The sequence below is a fragment of the Anas acuta genome, chromosome 3 (genome assembly GCF_963932015.1).
Source record: "Anas acuta chromosome 3, bAnaAcu1.1, whole genome shotgun sequence".
In the NCBI taxonomy this organism is placed as follows: domain Eukaryota; kingdom Metazoa; phylum Chordata; class Aves; order Anseriformes; family Anatidae; genus Anas; species Anas acuta.
Genome location: NC_088981.1, coordinates 1,932,914 through 1,949,335, shown reverse-complemented (window position 1 = coordinate 1,949,335; position 16,422 = coordinate 1,932,914). Strand labels below are relative to the sequence as shown.

Here is a 16,422-nt window from a genome sequence, read left to right as displayed (position 1 = left end):
AGTTTAGTTTAAAATAAAACTAATAGGACTTCTGACTTTGCAGACTCTGCTTCAAGTTGTACAAAACTCTTTGGAGCCTTTATTTAATGTTTCAGATGGATGTGTTGAAGTCTCCCAAGGTGTAATGTAGGACACTTAAGAAGTAAGAGATATTCTTAATTCTACTTTCCTTTTTCTGTAGATCACTGACTATCAGCTGTCGTCCTTAGGGGAAAAGATAGTCTCTTAAACACTAGGATTAGATTTCAAAGCCTGAAGGACAAGATAAGCCTGTAGGAGTTCTTTAGGAGTTTTTGTCTGTACTGTGTAGGATGTATAAACAACGCTATGCTGGGCTACTAAAGAAAAATTTTTAAAAGTATATAGCTCAAGACAGGGAAGTGTTCCTAGCTCATAACGGTTTTGATAATACCATTACTACTAGTTTCTAGTCAGCTTTTTTACAGGAAACTAAAAATGAAGTATAATGCATGTAAAAATATGAAGTGGCTTAGGCTTTTTGTACCTGTTTTGTTGTCATCTTCAACAATGCAGTTCCTAGCATAGTAGCACTTTCACTGAGAAGAAAAACTACACTTGTGCAAGGTTTAAGCTCTCAGCATGAGCTGATGATGTTTCCTGAAGTATTTCTGCATTCAAATAAATACTCCCAACTACAACTTTTTCTATATGCTGTCTTCCCTTAGCTATGGAGAGTGGAAAAGTAGGAAGAGCATAGAAGGACTTCTGTCAAGAGAAAGCATCCAGATGGGAAATTAACATGCCTAAAGAACAAAAGAGTGCTAGGCAAAAATGTATAGCACTCTTTTTGAAATAAAACCATATAATAGAAAACGGCTTACCAAAAGCAAACAAAAAGCTACCTTGTGCTTTTAAATGGTAAAACTCAAAATTTGGGTGTAGAAATCTTAGAAAATTTTTGAGGCTGACTGCAGAATACCCCTAGCACAGTTAGGTCCCCTGGTTACAGCACTTGTCTCCTGATTCATTAGAAATGTAAAGACCCAAAGCAGCAATCAGATCTGGGTGGGGGGACCCCACACGTGTGCAGAGGCCCCCTTAGGCAAGTAGAGTACTGTACAGAGGAAGGGTCATGTCTGCACAGATCAAGTTACAGGACTGCAGCCAAACTTTGTCCTAAATTTGGGACCCAATGGAACATAAATTTGTCCCCCTTGTGCTCTAAAATCATGGACTACTTACATAAGCTACAGGATGATAGATACAGAACCGTGCGCTCATTATTTTATTTAGTGTGGCTAGACTACTTAGGGCAATTTTTTTGTTACTGTGCTTGTTCCAAATAGTTGCTGTGAGATCCTATGTATAGTGCAGTGTCACACAACAAGTTGTATGGAAGGCTTTTTGCTTTGTTAGTTGCCTTTTATTCACTACATCCTACTACTAGTAGCCTTTTATTCACTACATCCTGATTCCGTCTAGGACATGAAGACTTCTCAGCAGTTTTCTTTTAAACATTTTTTTTTTAAGTTATAGCAACAGTTCCCAAAGTAATTTTTCGTGATTCCACTCACAGCTTGTTCACTCGTTGACATCGTATATACATGTAAATATTTAATAAAACTAAATTTCTGTTTAGTTTTCAATATTTTTTCATTGTTGTGTCACCATGTCTTTGAAAAAATACTTTGAAAAGTATTTTTGCTGCTATAGGAAATGAAAGAATCCTCAGGTAAGTCAGTTCAAGTTAATAGTAATAAAAATCCTGATCTGAAAAGCTAGTAGGGAACTTAAATGCTCAGTAGAAACAAATGCTTAGTATGAGGATATTAGCTGTCAAGACTTTTTAAATCATGAGGTGTTAGTAAATAAAAGATGAGAACATAAACTGGTATTTCCTGTAACAAAAAATCTTTCTGACAGGTGTGACCGAAGCTATACTATTGAACTCGAAAGCATAAAGATCAGAGTGATATTTGGGGTTAGATCTGTTAGTCTTTTGCTGCAGTAATAGATCGAAGAAGACTCAACTTGGTGGTCAAGACTAAACACAAACTCACCTACTGTAATGCCTACAAGCATTTAAATTCTTTGGGTATAATTTCAGAAGGTAATTATAACTTGAATTTAGAAGCAGTGTATGAACCAAGGAGTAATGTACCTATAATATTTTAATTTTGTGAATCAAAGACTTAGGAGCATTATGCAAATTAGGTTAGATCGTAAACTAACAAACATACAAAAGCAACATTCTGGCAAATTTTATTCTGTGTGCAAACAAAACATTAATATATAACAACTTGGAAAGCCCCTCTTTCGGTATTGTTTTTGGGACCTCTGTTCTACCTGGATTAGTACTTAACTTAAAATGCCACGCTTCCCAAGGTTTTACTGAACATCACTGGGATCGAAAAAGGAAGTGGGAAGGGACAGGGACTAGTAGTAGATGGTGAGCCCAGGCTGTCCTCTGATATTTGGAAGAGTCACGTTAGGAGTCGTAGTCTCGTGGTTTGATAGCAGAGCAGAAGGAGGTCTGTCTGACATTTGATTAATGAAATATCCATATACAGGAAGCACATTAAAATTTAAAGAAAACTGACTGAGATGCTGCCAGTGGTTATATTTTCTCTTCTTATGCAACACAGCGAGGAGGAAGAGATGTGGTCATTTAAAGCTGTTCTTTATTCCTGTTGAACAAAACGAAGTTTAAACATCACCCTTCCCACAGTCATTAGAACAATGATGTCAGATTTTTGTGGAGGATTTAGGGCTCTATAAAAGAACTAAGAAAGCACGAAAAAGTGTGGGTTGTTAAAGAAACGGTGTGTAATGGAGGTGGGTTGACAGCTATTACATTTTGCAGTACTGTGAAACTATTTGATTCATTCTCATTAACTGCATTAGCCCACTATTTGTTCTCAAAAGCAACAAAGAGAAGGCTTAATTAGTATTTCAGAAGCCTGAAAAGTATTGGTGCAGCCAGTGTCATCAGATATTTCAGTCAAGTCTTGCTGGATTGATTATAACTTGGATGTGGGGAATTGTGTTATTTCAGAATCTGCGTGCCAGTTCCAATCATGTGAGGGGACTATGTTTTGAAGACATGAACTTGTAACAGATTTGGTGAAAATCAGCATCTGCTTGAAGGAAAATGCTTCTGAAAGGTGGGCTGAAGCTCTACAAACACATCTCATAGTATAGATGGTGCAGGTGGGACCTGGGGTTTGCCAAAAGTAACAAAACAGGAACCCTAAATTGGGTTCTTTTGAACTCTTTTCTCTGAGTTAACCAGTTTTTATGCATAGCTAGAAAGGTCACTGTTGTGGGGCCCAGTTTTCCATTGATTCTCATACTGCCCTGATGGTGTCTTCCCCATCCAATCTAGTAGACGTATTTGTAGTTTTGATAAAATGGGAGGAATTATCATGATTTTTGTAGCAAGAATTAATGCTTGAATCCTTTTGAGAAGTCAGTGGTTATGTGGAAAAGGATGGATCAGATTGATACAGTGTTGCTAGATTTTCAAGAAGCTTCTGACAAAATTCTCTGGTTAATTAAGGTTTTATAAGGTTAAAGTATTTTGGTGGACTAATAACTGAAGGAGCAGTCACAAGAGGAAGGAATATGTGGAAAACATTCACCATAGAGAAACTGTTACTGAAAAAGCTACCAAGGAAATTCAGCAAGGATTTGTTCTGGGTTTTGTTCAATGTATTCTTAAATAATCTGGGGGGGGGGGGGGGGGGGGGGAGGGAAATAGTGACTGGATAGCTGGCTAATGGTATTAGATTACTTTAGGTAGTAAATATGCGGCTGCAAAGAATTAGAGAAGTATCTTGTTATGTTAAATGAGTGGGCATTACGAAGTCAGATTAAATTGTGTTATTAAACAAAGTATTGTGCAGAGTGGAAGTACATGAACCAATGCAAATAGTGGTGGCTTCTGGAGTTACTGCAAGCAGTTCCATGAGCAGATCAGTGTAATGCTCAGGGGCTGGCAAGAAAACCTGTTATGGGAAGAACATTTAAAAAGAAAAAAAAAAAAAAAGAGAGCCGTATGCTGCTGTGCAAACCATGGCTGTACCAAATATCCTGTTCCAGCCATTCCTCACCTCAAAGAAACAACAGGAAAGGCAACAGACAAAATCAGTTAGGATGATCTAAAGCCTGGAATGGCATCATATGAAGAGGGACTAAAACTAGTATTCTCCTGGGTCATCTTGAGACAGAAGAGCATTAGCCTGTCCAGCAGGGGATGTCACACAGGTCTGTATAATCATAAATGGTGAATTGGTGTCATTTCTCATCTGTGAGAAATCATGGGCATTAGAAAACTACTGGGTGACAAGTTTATGCCAAACGAAAGGAAACATTCCATACAGTTCATATATTGGAAACTGTGTCTGCAGAGCATTGTGATGCCAAAGCATAATGAGCCTTAAAAAGCAGATGAATAACGGGATGAAAAACCTATTTAGTGCTATGAAACACAATGACACAGCCTGTGACTCAGGATGTCTGTCTTCTGCAAGCTGAAGAAAATGGAGAACATACAGAGGGGAAGTAAAATTGTATGCATGCCCAGTTCTTAGTCTTTAGTTTTTAGTCTCGTCACAGGAAGCTGTTCTTGCAGATTGCTGCAGCAATGACTGACTGAGGTCAGTCTTAAAGACACTAAAAGCTTTCCTGGAAGAAGAGTTGTTTGTGTGGGCTGGAGAGAGAAAATGGCAGGGAGCCTGGGAATCCAGTGAAAAAAAGAAGAGGTGAGCATATAAGTTTAAAAAAATCAACATGAAATTAAGGAGCTAGAAGGAGGTAATGCACAAAGCAACCCCAAGAGTGCCACCTGGAGAGCTGGAGATGCTGCCCTGTGGTTTGTGCAGCACCATGATAGCCTTAGAAACCCAGGGATGAGTTTTCAGCTGGCATAGCCTTTCTTGTAGCCTACAGCTCAAGGGCTGCAGCTGATGTGGTGCAGAGGTGTTACGGTGGGCTCCTAAAGCACAAGCTGTTGTCACTTCTGAAAGTGATCATGACTTGGTAAGAACTCTGGCACCCCTGATGCCATCCCAAATTAGCTTTCCTTCCAGCTTCCCATTTCAAAATGCCTGCTTTTCAGAGATGTTCACTTGCTGGCGACAAGCAGTGACTCTGAGCCAATTTTTCCTAATTTTGGAGCCTGTCAGGCCTCCTGCTGGTACTGTGCCAGCTGCTGATGACCAGTCCCTTCCTCCATGCAAAGAGGTCTGGAATCTCTAAGGCATTTTTCCAATCATGTCTCATCAGACCTTTGGGTCAGCAGATTCATTCATGGCATGGTTATAGGATTTTAGCATGCATTTGGCAAAGCCAAGAAAGCATGAATCAGATTCTGCATTCATCTGCTGCAGTGTTAAAAGGAAAACACATGGGTGTTGCAGATAGTGCTATCAGTATATGCCTGAGGAAATAACAGTTAACGCCTACTGCATTGTCCTGCCGAGCTCTCTTTTGAGATTACAAGGTATCTTTGCTCTTTTTGTTCAAGACAGATTCTCATCTTTCTCACTTCTGGTTTTTAAGCCTTCTTAGTTCTTTCACCCAGTTCTTGGTACTTTGCCCAGCTTCTGGTTTTATGCTAAATATGGCTCAGTTTTCTACCAGGCTTAGCCTTTAAGTTACAACACAGAAATGTGGCAAAAGCAACTTTTCTTTCTCCCTGGAGCTTCTCTGAGTTTACAGTCCTATTGTGTTCCTTAATTAGAACATTCCTTCTATCCTAAATATCCTTTCTTGACAGTTAAATTTCCAAGGTTGTTATGAAGTGTTAACTCATACGTTGTTTCAGCTTGATTTCTTTTCAGTGGGACACCTGACACAATAACCCCCCCCTCCCCAATTTACAGTTTTGTGAATCCCAGCTGTAGTCAGGGTGACCTGAGCTGCTGTAGTCCCATCCCTGACACAATTAGACTTATCCCCATGTTACCAGGATATAAGCACAAACAACTTGCCAGGTTAGGCCAAGTGAATGCTAGACAGCTCTCGCTTGTTTCACGTGATCCCCTCTACAGTTTGGTAGTCTGCTGGATGTCTCCAGAATACCATGTGAAAGAAGCTGCTGCTTTAGAAGTGTGCCAAAGTCTACCATGCAGATTCAGTGCATAAAACCATGCAGCCAGAAGCAAACTATAAATAGATCTTTAGAAGGAGAGAAAGCATTGGTTGCCTAAGGGAATATTTAAGAAAGCTTGCCTCTCTCCCAGAATTCATAAATACTTAAGTAATTCTGGTCCACACTTCAAAACAGTGAACAAGCAATACAGTGAAAGAGTTAAACCTGATCGTGTGAGCTACAGTCATGAGAAACAACAATTGTTTTTCCTCAATGCTGCTTGAAAGAAGGCGTAAAATCTGAACAAAGATTTTTGGCTGTTATTTGATTCTCCCTGGGTCGGGAAAACAGACTTTTTTTTTTTTAATAGTCACTGGCAAATTTCTTCCTTTAACCAGAACAACATCCAAGATCTCATGTTTTTAGCTAATGCTAAAATGCAAAAGGGGAGAGACTGTAGATATCTTAGGATGAAACGTACCAGTTCGCAGATTTGATCCCTCAGAGATATCCAAAGTGGCTTTGAAAGCTTTTCTAACAACATTAGTTTTCTAATGTTAAGAAGCACACTGTCATATGTGATAGCCCTGCTGAAGTCAATGGGGCTGTTCCTAAAGTAGGATACTATCCAGCAAGTTAAAATTTCACAATTTGTTCACATTTTGAACAATAAGTCCTTCCCAGAAGGGTTCTATCTAGTTACCATTTTGGTAACCTAAGAACTGGAGGGAGACTGGAAGGAGAGAAGTGAATGGACAAACCAAAGAATTGGGAACTGTGGGTGAAGGTGAAACAGATGCCTTCACCACTGAAAAAATACCATCAGGGTTAGTCAAACGCTTGGGGCAAGGTCTGCTGCAATTCTGTTTGAAACTGCAAATACATAATAAGCAGTGTCTATACAAGAGATTGCAGGCTGCTGAGGGAGTGTTTCCTTGATTTCCTAGAATGGCAGAATACACAGAACACACCTTTGCAAACTGGCTGTCATCATATATTCTTCAGCAACTGATTTCTGTTTGGCAGGATGTTGGGACAGAAAAATCCACATCTCAGTGTCTCGAGGGGAAAAAAAAAAGTAATGCTTCTTTCCCCAAAGTTGCCTACATTTATTTCTTATCAGAGGAATTATTATTCATTTCAAATAGCACCGAGTAATTTGGGAAGATATCAGCAGTAAGCTCTTTATAATGAGGTTCAAGTCTATTATTTTTCTTCCCTGCAGGCACAGCAGTTTCCAGGGATATCTTCAGGAGCTTCAAATATGTAGAGGGAATAGACTGTCAAAGCCAAATTCTTATGTGAGGATTTGAGACAATTTTGCTTTCCAAATCTTAGGCAATAAGACACCTAAAGAGAACAGGAGGTGGAGGGGGAAAAACAATTCTGCTATAAATTAATTTATTTTACCAGAGAGAATTTTGCTCCTGTCTTTGCGCAGACAGGGACTGTACTCCTTGTAAGAACAGTAACCCACTAACTTCAGCTATGAAAGAGAGGAAGCCTAACAATATCTTGTGAATTGATATTGTCGAGGATTAATTTACTGCCCTAACTCATAACAGAACCACCAAGAATGGAAAGTGAATGGATGGCCACGTTGCCTGTATCCTGTCAGCCCTGTCTATGTAGTAAAGCTTTACAAGTTATACAGGTGCCCATATTTTAACGCTACAATCCCTTTGCAAGTGCCTTTTATTTCTGTTCAAACCCTTTCCCAAACAATGTAGGATGACCTGAGAAAAGTTCCATGTGTGCATCTAAACAGGCCTTACGGAAACAGAACTGTATCAGCATACAGCCTGTGTGCTTTAGATCATACCGAACACGCCTCCCATCCAACCTAAAACACATAATGGAGCATTCAGACAGCCTTATTTCAGGGACCTAAAATTAGTTGCTCAGAGTCATACTTTAGAAGAACCTATTTTTGTCCTGTACTATACAGGAAGCTTAAGTTCCTTGGCACTTCATTCAGATGCTGTCATTGCTCTTGCCCCCATCCTCCAAATAGGTAAACTTTTTTAGAGCATTTATGCAATAGGTGTATTTCTAGTTTGTAGTCTTTAGGCTCATCAAAATGTTTCTTATATTTAGGCAGAGCAGTGTTTCTCAGTTTTTTTTTTAAATAAGGCAAAAGAGGTAACATATGTCTGCAGATGAGATTTTTCTAGCTACAAACAAGCGCAGATGTATTGTTTTTAAAATCTGTTCCCCTGTTTGTTTGATTAAACTAGTGATTTTAATTGCATTCACACTCTTCAGAAGATTGTTCAGAATGACTAATCCTACTGCCATCTTGCTTATTGTTCCTCAAGAAAGTAATAACATCAGTTGAGTTCCTAGGGGCAGGAGGAGAGACAAGCAGCTGTAATTACTGCTCTTTGCTGTTTATACAGACAAGGAACTGCTACTACCCAAAAATCATTAGAGCAACTCTGTTTCCCAGGGGCAGAGGAGTAAACACTTTCACAGCAGGCTCTAATTACAGCCTTTTCTCATGTCCTTGTCTTGAAGGGATGGAGCAGCTCCTTGCAATGAAAATGGCCTTGTTAGTCTAAAGACTTGCAGCTAGTAATTACAGATGTTTCTTCTGGGAGAGAGTATGTTGTTGCCATCTTGTCTGAAAGTGGGTGAGCGGGACAGCAGCAGCTTCCTGACTGCCTTTGGTGGCTGTTGGCATCTGCTTTGGGTGACCGATCAATTTAGAAACGCAGGGATGAGAAAGCCTAAGGATCCTCATTGCTGACAACATCAAAAGCAAGCTATTCCACTTCTTTTTTTTTTTAGTGGTATTATGAAGGTTCTGTTGGACTTGGTTTTCTTCTCAAAATTCTAAAGTATATAGAAGTCTGCCACACAAAAAAAATCAGCTTTTAACTTAGGTATGTTTAAGTACAGATGGGTCACTAAGAAAAACGTACATGTAGGAAAAGTAGTTGCTTGAGATGTGAGATGGTAGAAACCACTGTTAAGGTTGAGTGACAAGGTTCCTAAATACTGATGACAGCACTTGTGTTATTTGACCTAAAGTAGCAAGTTGGCCAGCAAGGGAACGTATGATCAATGCGCAATTTGACTTAAGACACTGTTAACAGTCAAAATTTCTCATGAATGGGAAAATTGTTTTTTTTTTTTTTTTTTTTTTTCTCAACTACAACACTTGGATTCATCAATTCTCAGGATTTAATGCCAAAAACCAACAGGTGGCAACCATATTTAAGTTGCTCTCAATTTGTATTCCTCCTACTTAATAAGAGAGGAAAAAGCTGTTGATGCAAGTTGCACAGACTGGTTCCATGTTATGAAAGCCAGTCCTTCATCATATGACTCGGGGACCAAATGTGCTTTTACACACTGCTGCAGCCAAAACATATTGCAAACTTGAAGAACAAAGGTATTTTTAACTTACTTGGCAAAATGCATATTTTTCCTTTCAAATTGCAGAATGCCAGTGTACCAGGGGAAAAGGATTAGTTTTTTAATAATTAACAAATGCAATTAGTAAATGAATCAACACACAGAAAGCACCTTGAAAATGCAAGGACTGTAAGTATGCTTACTCTTACAATTGCAGATAGACTCAATCTCCTTTTTTCTCATTTCAGATTCTGAAAATGGGAATAATTTCTGAGAATAAGGGGGTCAGTTAAGTTGGTAGGATGACCGAGGTGCTGGTAGCATACTTTGCACGTTTTTGCCTGAAAGGTAAGTGTTTCATTCTGGTGGAAAGCAATTGTGTGTCTGAGGTACAGCAGTCACGCGCCCTTGAGGTGATTTGCTGGTTCAGTTAAATAGGCTCCATGAGGCTGGGGTTGCTTATCCATGTTGCAAAATACTTAAAAGTGTTTGAAAAATCAAGCTTCAGTCTTAACTTGAGTGAGAAAGGGCAGAAACTGCAGTGGTGTTTTGTGTGTGTGTGATAATGAAGCTATGAAACAAGAATATGAAGAGTGCAGCTTTGAAGTTCCTTATGTATCTGCCAACTTCAATTTCAGAAAATTGGACTATAATTTTGATGATTGTTCTCCAAGTCCAAACAAACCCTGCATGCTTCAAATTTAATAAACACTTTCCCACACTGGCAACTGCTTTTTGAACAAACCACCATCGCAAATGAGTAGAAAAGAAGAATTGCTTATAAATGATAGAAAAGAAGTTATTTTAGATTTTTTTTTTCAGCTTCAAAGCACATCTAGAGTATATAAAAATATTTTTACTTATCCTTAAATATGCATAAGTTTATTACAGCTTCTGGGCCAGTAACCCTATTTATCATTGTCAGATTATGTGATAAAATTATTCATTTCATAGTGTTCAGCAACACCTTTTGTTTATTCCTGTTTTCACCAGCAGAATAGTAAACAAGATGTACTGCACACAGAAATTTGATCATAATCATTCTATTTTTAACTCAGGCCAGAAAGGAGAGAAATGCTCACACAAATTATTTTGCATAGGGTAGATAGGATGCCTCTGTGAAAGAGCAATAATCTCCTAAACACACCTATACGAACTATAGCTGCAACTGTTCTGTAATAATGTAAGCACTGATATACATAATCTACAAGAATATGTGATAGAAAATGTTGTAGGAGTAGAAGCTCACTGTCAAAGTACTGAGCACAACACAAAATCATCCTCCTTCCTCTATTAAAATTGTAGTTCTAGGAAAGCAGGAAAAGGTAGAATTAATTTTGTTTCTTCAAAACCTGCCTGAAAAAGCTTGACCCTTGGTAGTACTTCAGTCAAGGGAAATTTTATCTTTCTTTCATCCTAGGACCCAGAAAAATTATTTTCACTGAAGCCTTGAGAAAGTTACGTGATGCATTTAAGAAGTGATCATAGACTTTCACTTTCGCAGGATGTTACAGTAAAAATACTAGGTGGGAGATCTACAAAGTAGCACAGAGCTTCCTTTTGGTGCCTGGGAAAACCTTGTCTGTGTAAGGCTGCTTTTGTAATACTTTGCTGGTGAAGAAAGTTACAGTGCAGATTATTTTGTGATGGCTGTAATTTGAGGTAGTGTCACTCTGCTCAAACAGGTGCATGAGAATTATTTCCTGTTGCACTGGATTGCAAACAGAAGTAGTGTCTGCTACAAAGGCACATACTGAAAGGGTTGTTAGATACTGGAACAGGCTGCCCAGGGAAGTGGTGGAGTCACCATCCCTGGAGGTCTTTAAAAGATGTTTAGATGTAGAGCTTAGGGATATGGTTTAGTGGGGACTGTTAGTGTTAGGTCAGAGGTTGGACTCGATGATCTTGAGGTCTCTTCCAACCTAGAAATTCTGTGATTCTGTGATAACAAAGTGGTGTGAAGGTACCAGGTGCCATGAGAATGTCTGAGTGCCACAGCCTTCATCATACATCACCTTTCTATTACATTCCTCCTCTTTGTAGTGTGTTCCACCATTTAATCATTTTTTTCTATCAAATTTTAAGCAGGGCTAATTTGAGCATAAAGACGAGAAAACAGGATTTGCCCTTGTCTGTAGCCCTAACTCGAATACGTTTGCAGCTGTTCAGTGGTCACAATGTGATTCTTGAGGGGAAATTCAAATAGCAATTATATTTAGGCGACAGCTGGAGATAACAGCTATCAGCACTACTTGTTAGCACGTATCCATCGCAGGCTTCATCCTACGCCCGCGGAGGCCAGCAGCAGGCCCGGGCAGCGCGGAGCTGTGCTTTAGCAGCATTTTTATTTGGAATAAGCCCCTTAAGCCGCTCTGCAGCCAGCCCCGTGACTGATTACCCCGGCAGCCCTCCGGGGAGCGGGCCGCCGGCCGGTTCTCTTCCCGCGGCAGCAGTTGGGGGAACGTTGCGTTATTCGGTTCGGTTTAATAAACTTTATTTAACCGCAGAGGCACGAAAGAAGCGAGGCGGAGGCGGGAGCGGCGCCGGGCCCCGCTCTGTGGAAATGGCGGCGGGGCGCGGCGCGGCGCGGGGCCGCCTCCCCTCAGGCGCGGCCGGGCCGGGAGCCGCCTCCCTCAGCCGCCGCCTTCCGCCGCCGCGCCGGAAGGTTGCGGGGCGGAGCGGGGCCAGCAGCCGCCCGCTCGGGGCCGTTCCGGGCCGCTCGGGGCCGTTCCCGGTGCGCCGTGCCCGGGGTGGGGGTGCCGCTGCCGTCCCCGCGCGGCGCCGCCGCCTCAGCGCCGGGGGCCGAGCCGGGGCAGCGGCCGCGGCCATGGCGCCGCCTCAGCCTCAGAAGGAGATCGTCTACAACAAGCTGCTGCCCTACGGCGAGCGCCTGGAGGCCGAGGCCGGCCGCTTCCTGGCGCAGATCAAAGGCAACCTGGCGCGGGCCGTGCAGCTGCAGGAGCTGTGGCCCGGGGGCCTCTTCTGGACCAGGAAGCTCTCGACGTGAGTGCCCCCGGCCGCCGCGGGACGGGCTCCGGGGGAGGGAACCGGGGGAGCCGAGCCCCCGGGGGGGTCTCCCCGGGCTCTGCCGGGGCTGTGGGGGGCCGGGGCCCGCCCCTGTCCCGCGCAGCCCGCCACGAGCTCGGCGGAGGAAACCGGGGCAAAGGTGGTTTCGTTTCCTACAGCTCGCCTGGCTCCGGGAGCCTCGGCGCTTTGGTGAATCGGGAGGGTTTTCTCTGTCGGTATTTCTGAGCTGTTTCTTTCCGAACGCCTGCCTGGCCACCTGTTTGACCTCTTGCCTTTTTAGGCAAGTTGTGCAAGATGTTATCTGCGCGCAGCTCCTGCTGTAGGAACGCGAAGTCTTTCTCAAGATGGGCTGTTTGTTGGGTCAGTGCTGGCAGGATTACACCGTGCCTTAATGCTCTGTAAGCAGCGCCGAGCAGCAGGAGAAGCCCCCGGCCCGCCTCTGCCGGGGCAGCGGGCACTGCGCGGCCCCCCGAGTGCCTGTGAGGTGTTTTTAACACAACTCCAAACCGCCCGGTTCCAGACACCGTCACTGAGCGGAGCCTGGGCTTCTCCTAGCCACTTTCACGAAGCATACTTCTGCTATTTTCATTGCCACTATTTTTGATGCTCTGGCATCGAAAACGGCATCAGATGACAATGAGTCCTGTAACTTCAGTCAGCTACCCATATTTCCGTACGTTGTTTTTGCTGTGGTGGTATTTTCTCTGTGCTAGAAGTGATGAACTACGTGCTTTTTGTAGAATTCAGAGATCCTCACTTATATATAAAGGAAAAATCTAAACAACTAATTTAAAAATTAATACATACTGGGCAGTCATATCTGTTTGGTTCATCTGTATCGAAATGTAAGGCTTTATATTTGCCAAGAGGCATTCTTAGATAGAATTACTTTGACGGTTGCAAAATGACTCACGTGTTTTCATTATGTGACAGTTTGAACCCGCCTGGAACTAGGTCAGTGCTGTTTTTTTGAACTTCCCCCCTCAGCCACCTGGGAGCTTACACTGGTTTCAGTGCTACCTGTTGCCTTTAGACTTGTGGAACTTCAGATACTAATCAAGCTGAGATAAACTGTACTAGTTCTTACTAAGAGAAAGATCTACATTAGATAGGTAGGCTAAATGTAGCGCACAATCCTACACACTTTCAAAGGATCTACGTTAGAATTACCCTAGTAGTCATCTGTAAATTGTAATTGCTGTTACCAGTTGAGGCTTTAGGGCAGTGAATTTAGCCTGTTGAGAACTGCTGCTATGCTACTTTATGAATCACAGAAAGGTCAGGAGGCTCTAATTTGTGGTTTTCCACCTACTCTTTGAAGTCCTAATTTGTGTGTTTTGCAACTTGTCCGATGCCTTTCAGTCCTAAGATTTCCTTGTGGCATATTATATGCAGTAAGACCTGGAATATGTTTGGAAGCAGGCAGGGAAGGAAATAGGGGCATCAGTTTAAAAATAAGTTGGTAAATTTAACGTGAGAGGTGTTTTGCTCTTCAGCTGAACTTGACAACTTCTGTGGGATTGAATACTTTTATTAAAGTTCAGGCCTAAATGAAACGCTTCCAAAGTATATAGAATTCTGATTTCATACCTAAGTCAAATTACAGGATAATGAGGAAAAAAATCTAATCTTTGTTGTCTGTTAATAGAAGGTAGTTCATCTCAGTGTCAGCTTAGTACCTTTTCCCTGCTGAGCAGCTCCAGTAAATTTTACAGCTGTTTGATGGAGAAATGTAAAGGATCCTCATCATGGTGAGATCTCTGCTTAGCCTTGTTGCAAATAACTGAATCATAAAAGGCAGAATTTTCACAGTATTCTGTGGATTAAATTGTAATTCAGAATCATGTCCAATGTATCTTTAAACTAACATTTTTTATCTGTTCATGAAATAATACAAATGTTTTTAGATGTGTAAATGCATGATTAAGTAGGAAAAAAAAACATGTGTAGTTGTACCTTCCCAGGTACCCTGCAACTTTATACAACTATGGATGATTGTTGTAGATTATGAAGAACAAAAGTAGAACTCAAATATTTTTTTTAATTTACAAATTTGAGTATCGGTTTCAATTTTGTGATGACGGATGAACCTGAGATCTTTTGTTTCTTATAGTCTCAACAAGTGAGCATGACTTGCCCGTAGTTACCTTAAAAGCATCTGTTTCAGCTATCTGATGTCGTGGTCTGAGTAGGAGGGGGAAAAAAAGGGCAAAAATGGAGTTTATCAGGTGAAATGTCTGTAATCTAATTTGCATGATTTGCTGTTTATGTGTAATTTTCCATAACGTAAACAGATCCTTTTGTTGGAATGCGTCTCCAGAGTGTGGTGAGAACTTTCTTGTGAGGACAGGAATAGAGCAGTTACTTAACGAACTTGTGACTTAGTGGGACTTCTTATGCAAGTCAAACTGTACCTCAAAGACTGGCATTCAAACCTAATCATTACTGTGAGACTCCTCAAACTTAGGCTAGTAAAATCTGTATCTTACAAAACACTAATCCTGTTGTGAAAGCAGAAGACTGAATGTCAGTTGTTGTATAACTTGCTACAATGTCCAAAAAAAAAAAAAGGGCAGGTTGCATCAAAATAATTTGCTTAAATGGACTTGCATCAGACTTCTGCCTCTTAGGTCAAAAACAGGTTGCTGTTTCAATTTTTTCACTTTTTTACGTTTTACTGAAAAATGTTGTGCATAGTTGTTTTTTTGTTTTGTTGTTTTTCTTTTTCTTTTTTTTTTTTTTTTTAAGCATAGCCTGTAATTGAGCATATCAGTATAATGTGAACATCTAACAGTTACAGTGCAGGTGGTTGACTGCAGCCTGGAAAACACATGAGTGTCATTCTGTACTTTTTACTTCAGTAGCTAAGGGTAGAATTTTTGGAGCTGAAGGACACCACTTCTGTTCCTGATGATGTTACTTTGTGTGCTTGCCAGGTAAAGGCTTATTACAAAATTACACTTAAGTGTAAGGTAAGAAAAAATGGAGCTCAACCGTTCTGAATTCCGGGAAAGCCTGTCAATCAGACTTTGATGAAATATTTTAATCACTTTTGCAATATAAATCTTTTTTTTTTTCCTTCTATCTATTCCCCTCCCATCTTTATCAGAAAAATGTAAGCCTTCTTTTGGATACATAATGTTTATGTACATGTACGATGTAAACATGTATGTGATTTAAGTGGGTTTGGTGAGCATGATTCATTGTTCTCAATACGATTTGTCAAAACAGCTTTAGGCCAATTGTAATCCTCTCCTGTGCATGAGAAATTGAAAGTAGATAGCTAGGAATTTAGGAGAGTGCTCTATGCAGCTTTATATGTGAAGGCAATTTTTAACTGTAGCAGAGCAGCCAACTTCTAGGGTAATTTAGGCTATCTGCTTGGTACAACAGTACACTTCCTAAAAATAGGTCTATTGTAATTGTGGAGTGAGAGGTTGGGTACCTAATACTTTTAAAGGAGGGAATTGGGTTTGGGTTCTAATTTTATTTTGTGTACAGAGACCCTGCACTCTGTGCAGAAAGGATGGAGCTGCAAACAGAACTTTCACTTTCTAATCCTCTTTTATTTGCTCATAGCTGATCTTCAAATGTGAACCCAGTGACCACCACAACGTAGCGTAATTTACTTATCATTTTTTAGTTGGCTGATAGAGGTTGAGAGACGGTTTCCTTAAAGAAGGAATCGAAAGGGCAATGGAATTAAGATTTCAAGTAACATCTCAATGTAGTATTGCCTGCCTTCTTACAGGAAGTTTTTGATTTGCAACAATTTAGTTCTATATTATTTTATTAACTAACCCAATACTTTTTTTTCCTCAAGAGGAGGCACCATTTATATGGTGAACAAGCATATATGTGATTAGCCCCTAGCTGTCCTGCAGGATTCATGAGGAACTGGATGTATTCTTGCCTTTAGTAGTGGGAGTATCCTCTCCTGAGGATACTTCTGTTACATTTTGTTCATTTAATCTTGAGGA

General features: G+C 40.9%; 1 protein-coding gene across 3 annotated transcripts in view; it reads left to right on the top strand.

Moving 5' to 3' along the window:
- The first annotated feature begins 9,663 nt into the window (after window positions 1-9,663).
- The window catches only part of PSME4 (proteasome activator subunit 4), a 63,888-nt gene continuing 57,129 nt past the window's right edge, over window positions 9,664-16,422 (top strand). For 2 of the 3 annotated variants that reach the window (XM_068675201.1, XM_068675200.1), the window contains exon 1: window positions 12,065-12,418. In XM_068675201.1, coding sequence (XP_068531302.1) covers window positions 12,243-12,418 — 176 coding nt within the window. In that variant the 5' untranslated portion in view covers window positions 12,065-12,242. Of the gene's footprint in view, window positions 9,764-12,064; window positions 12,419-16,422 lie in introns of those variants that run through there. The other variant, XM_068675202.1, reaches the window with a different exon arrangement.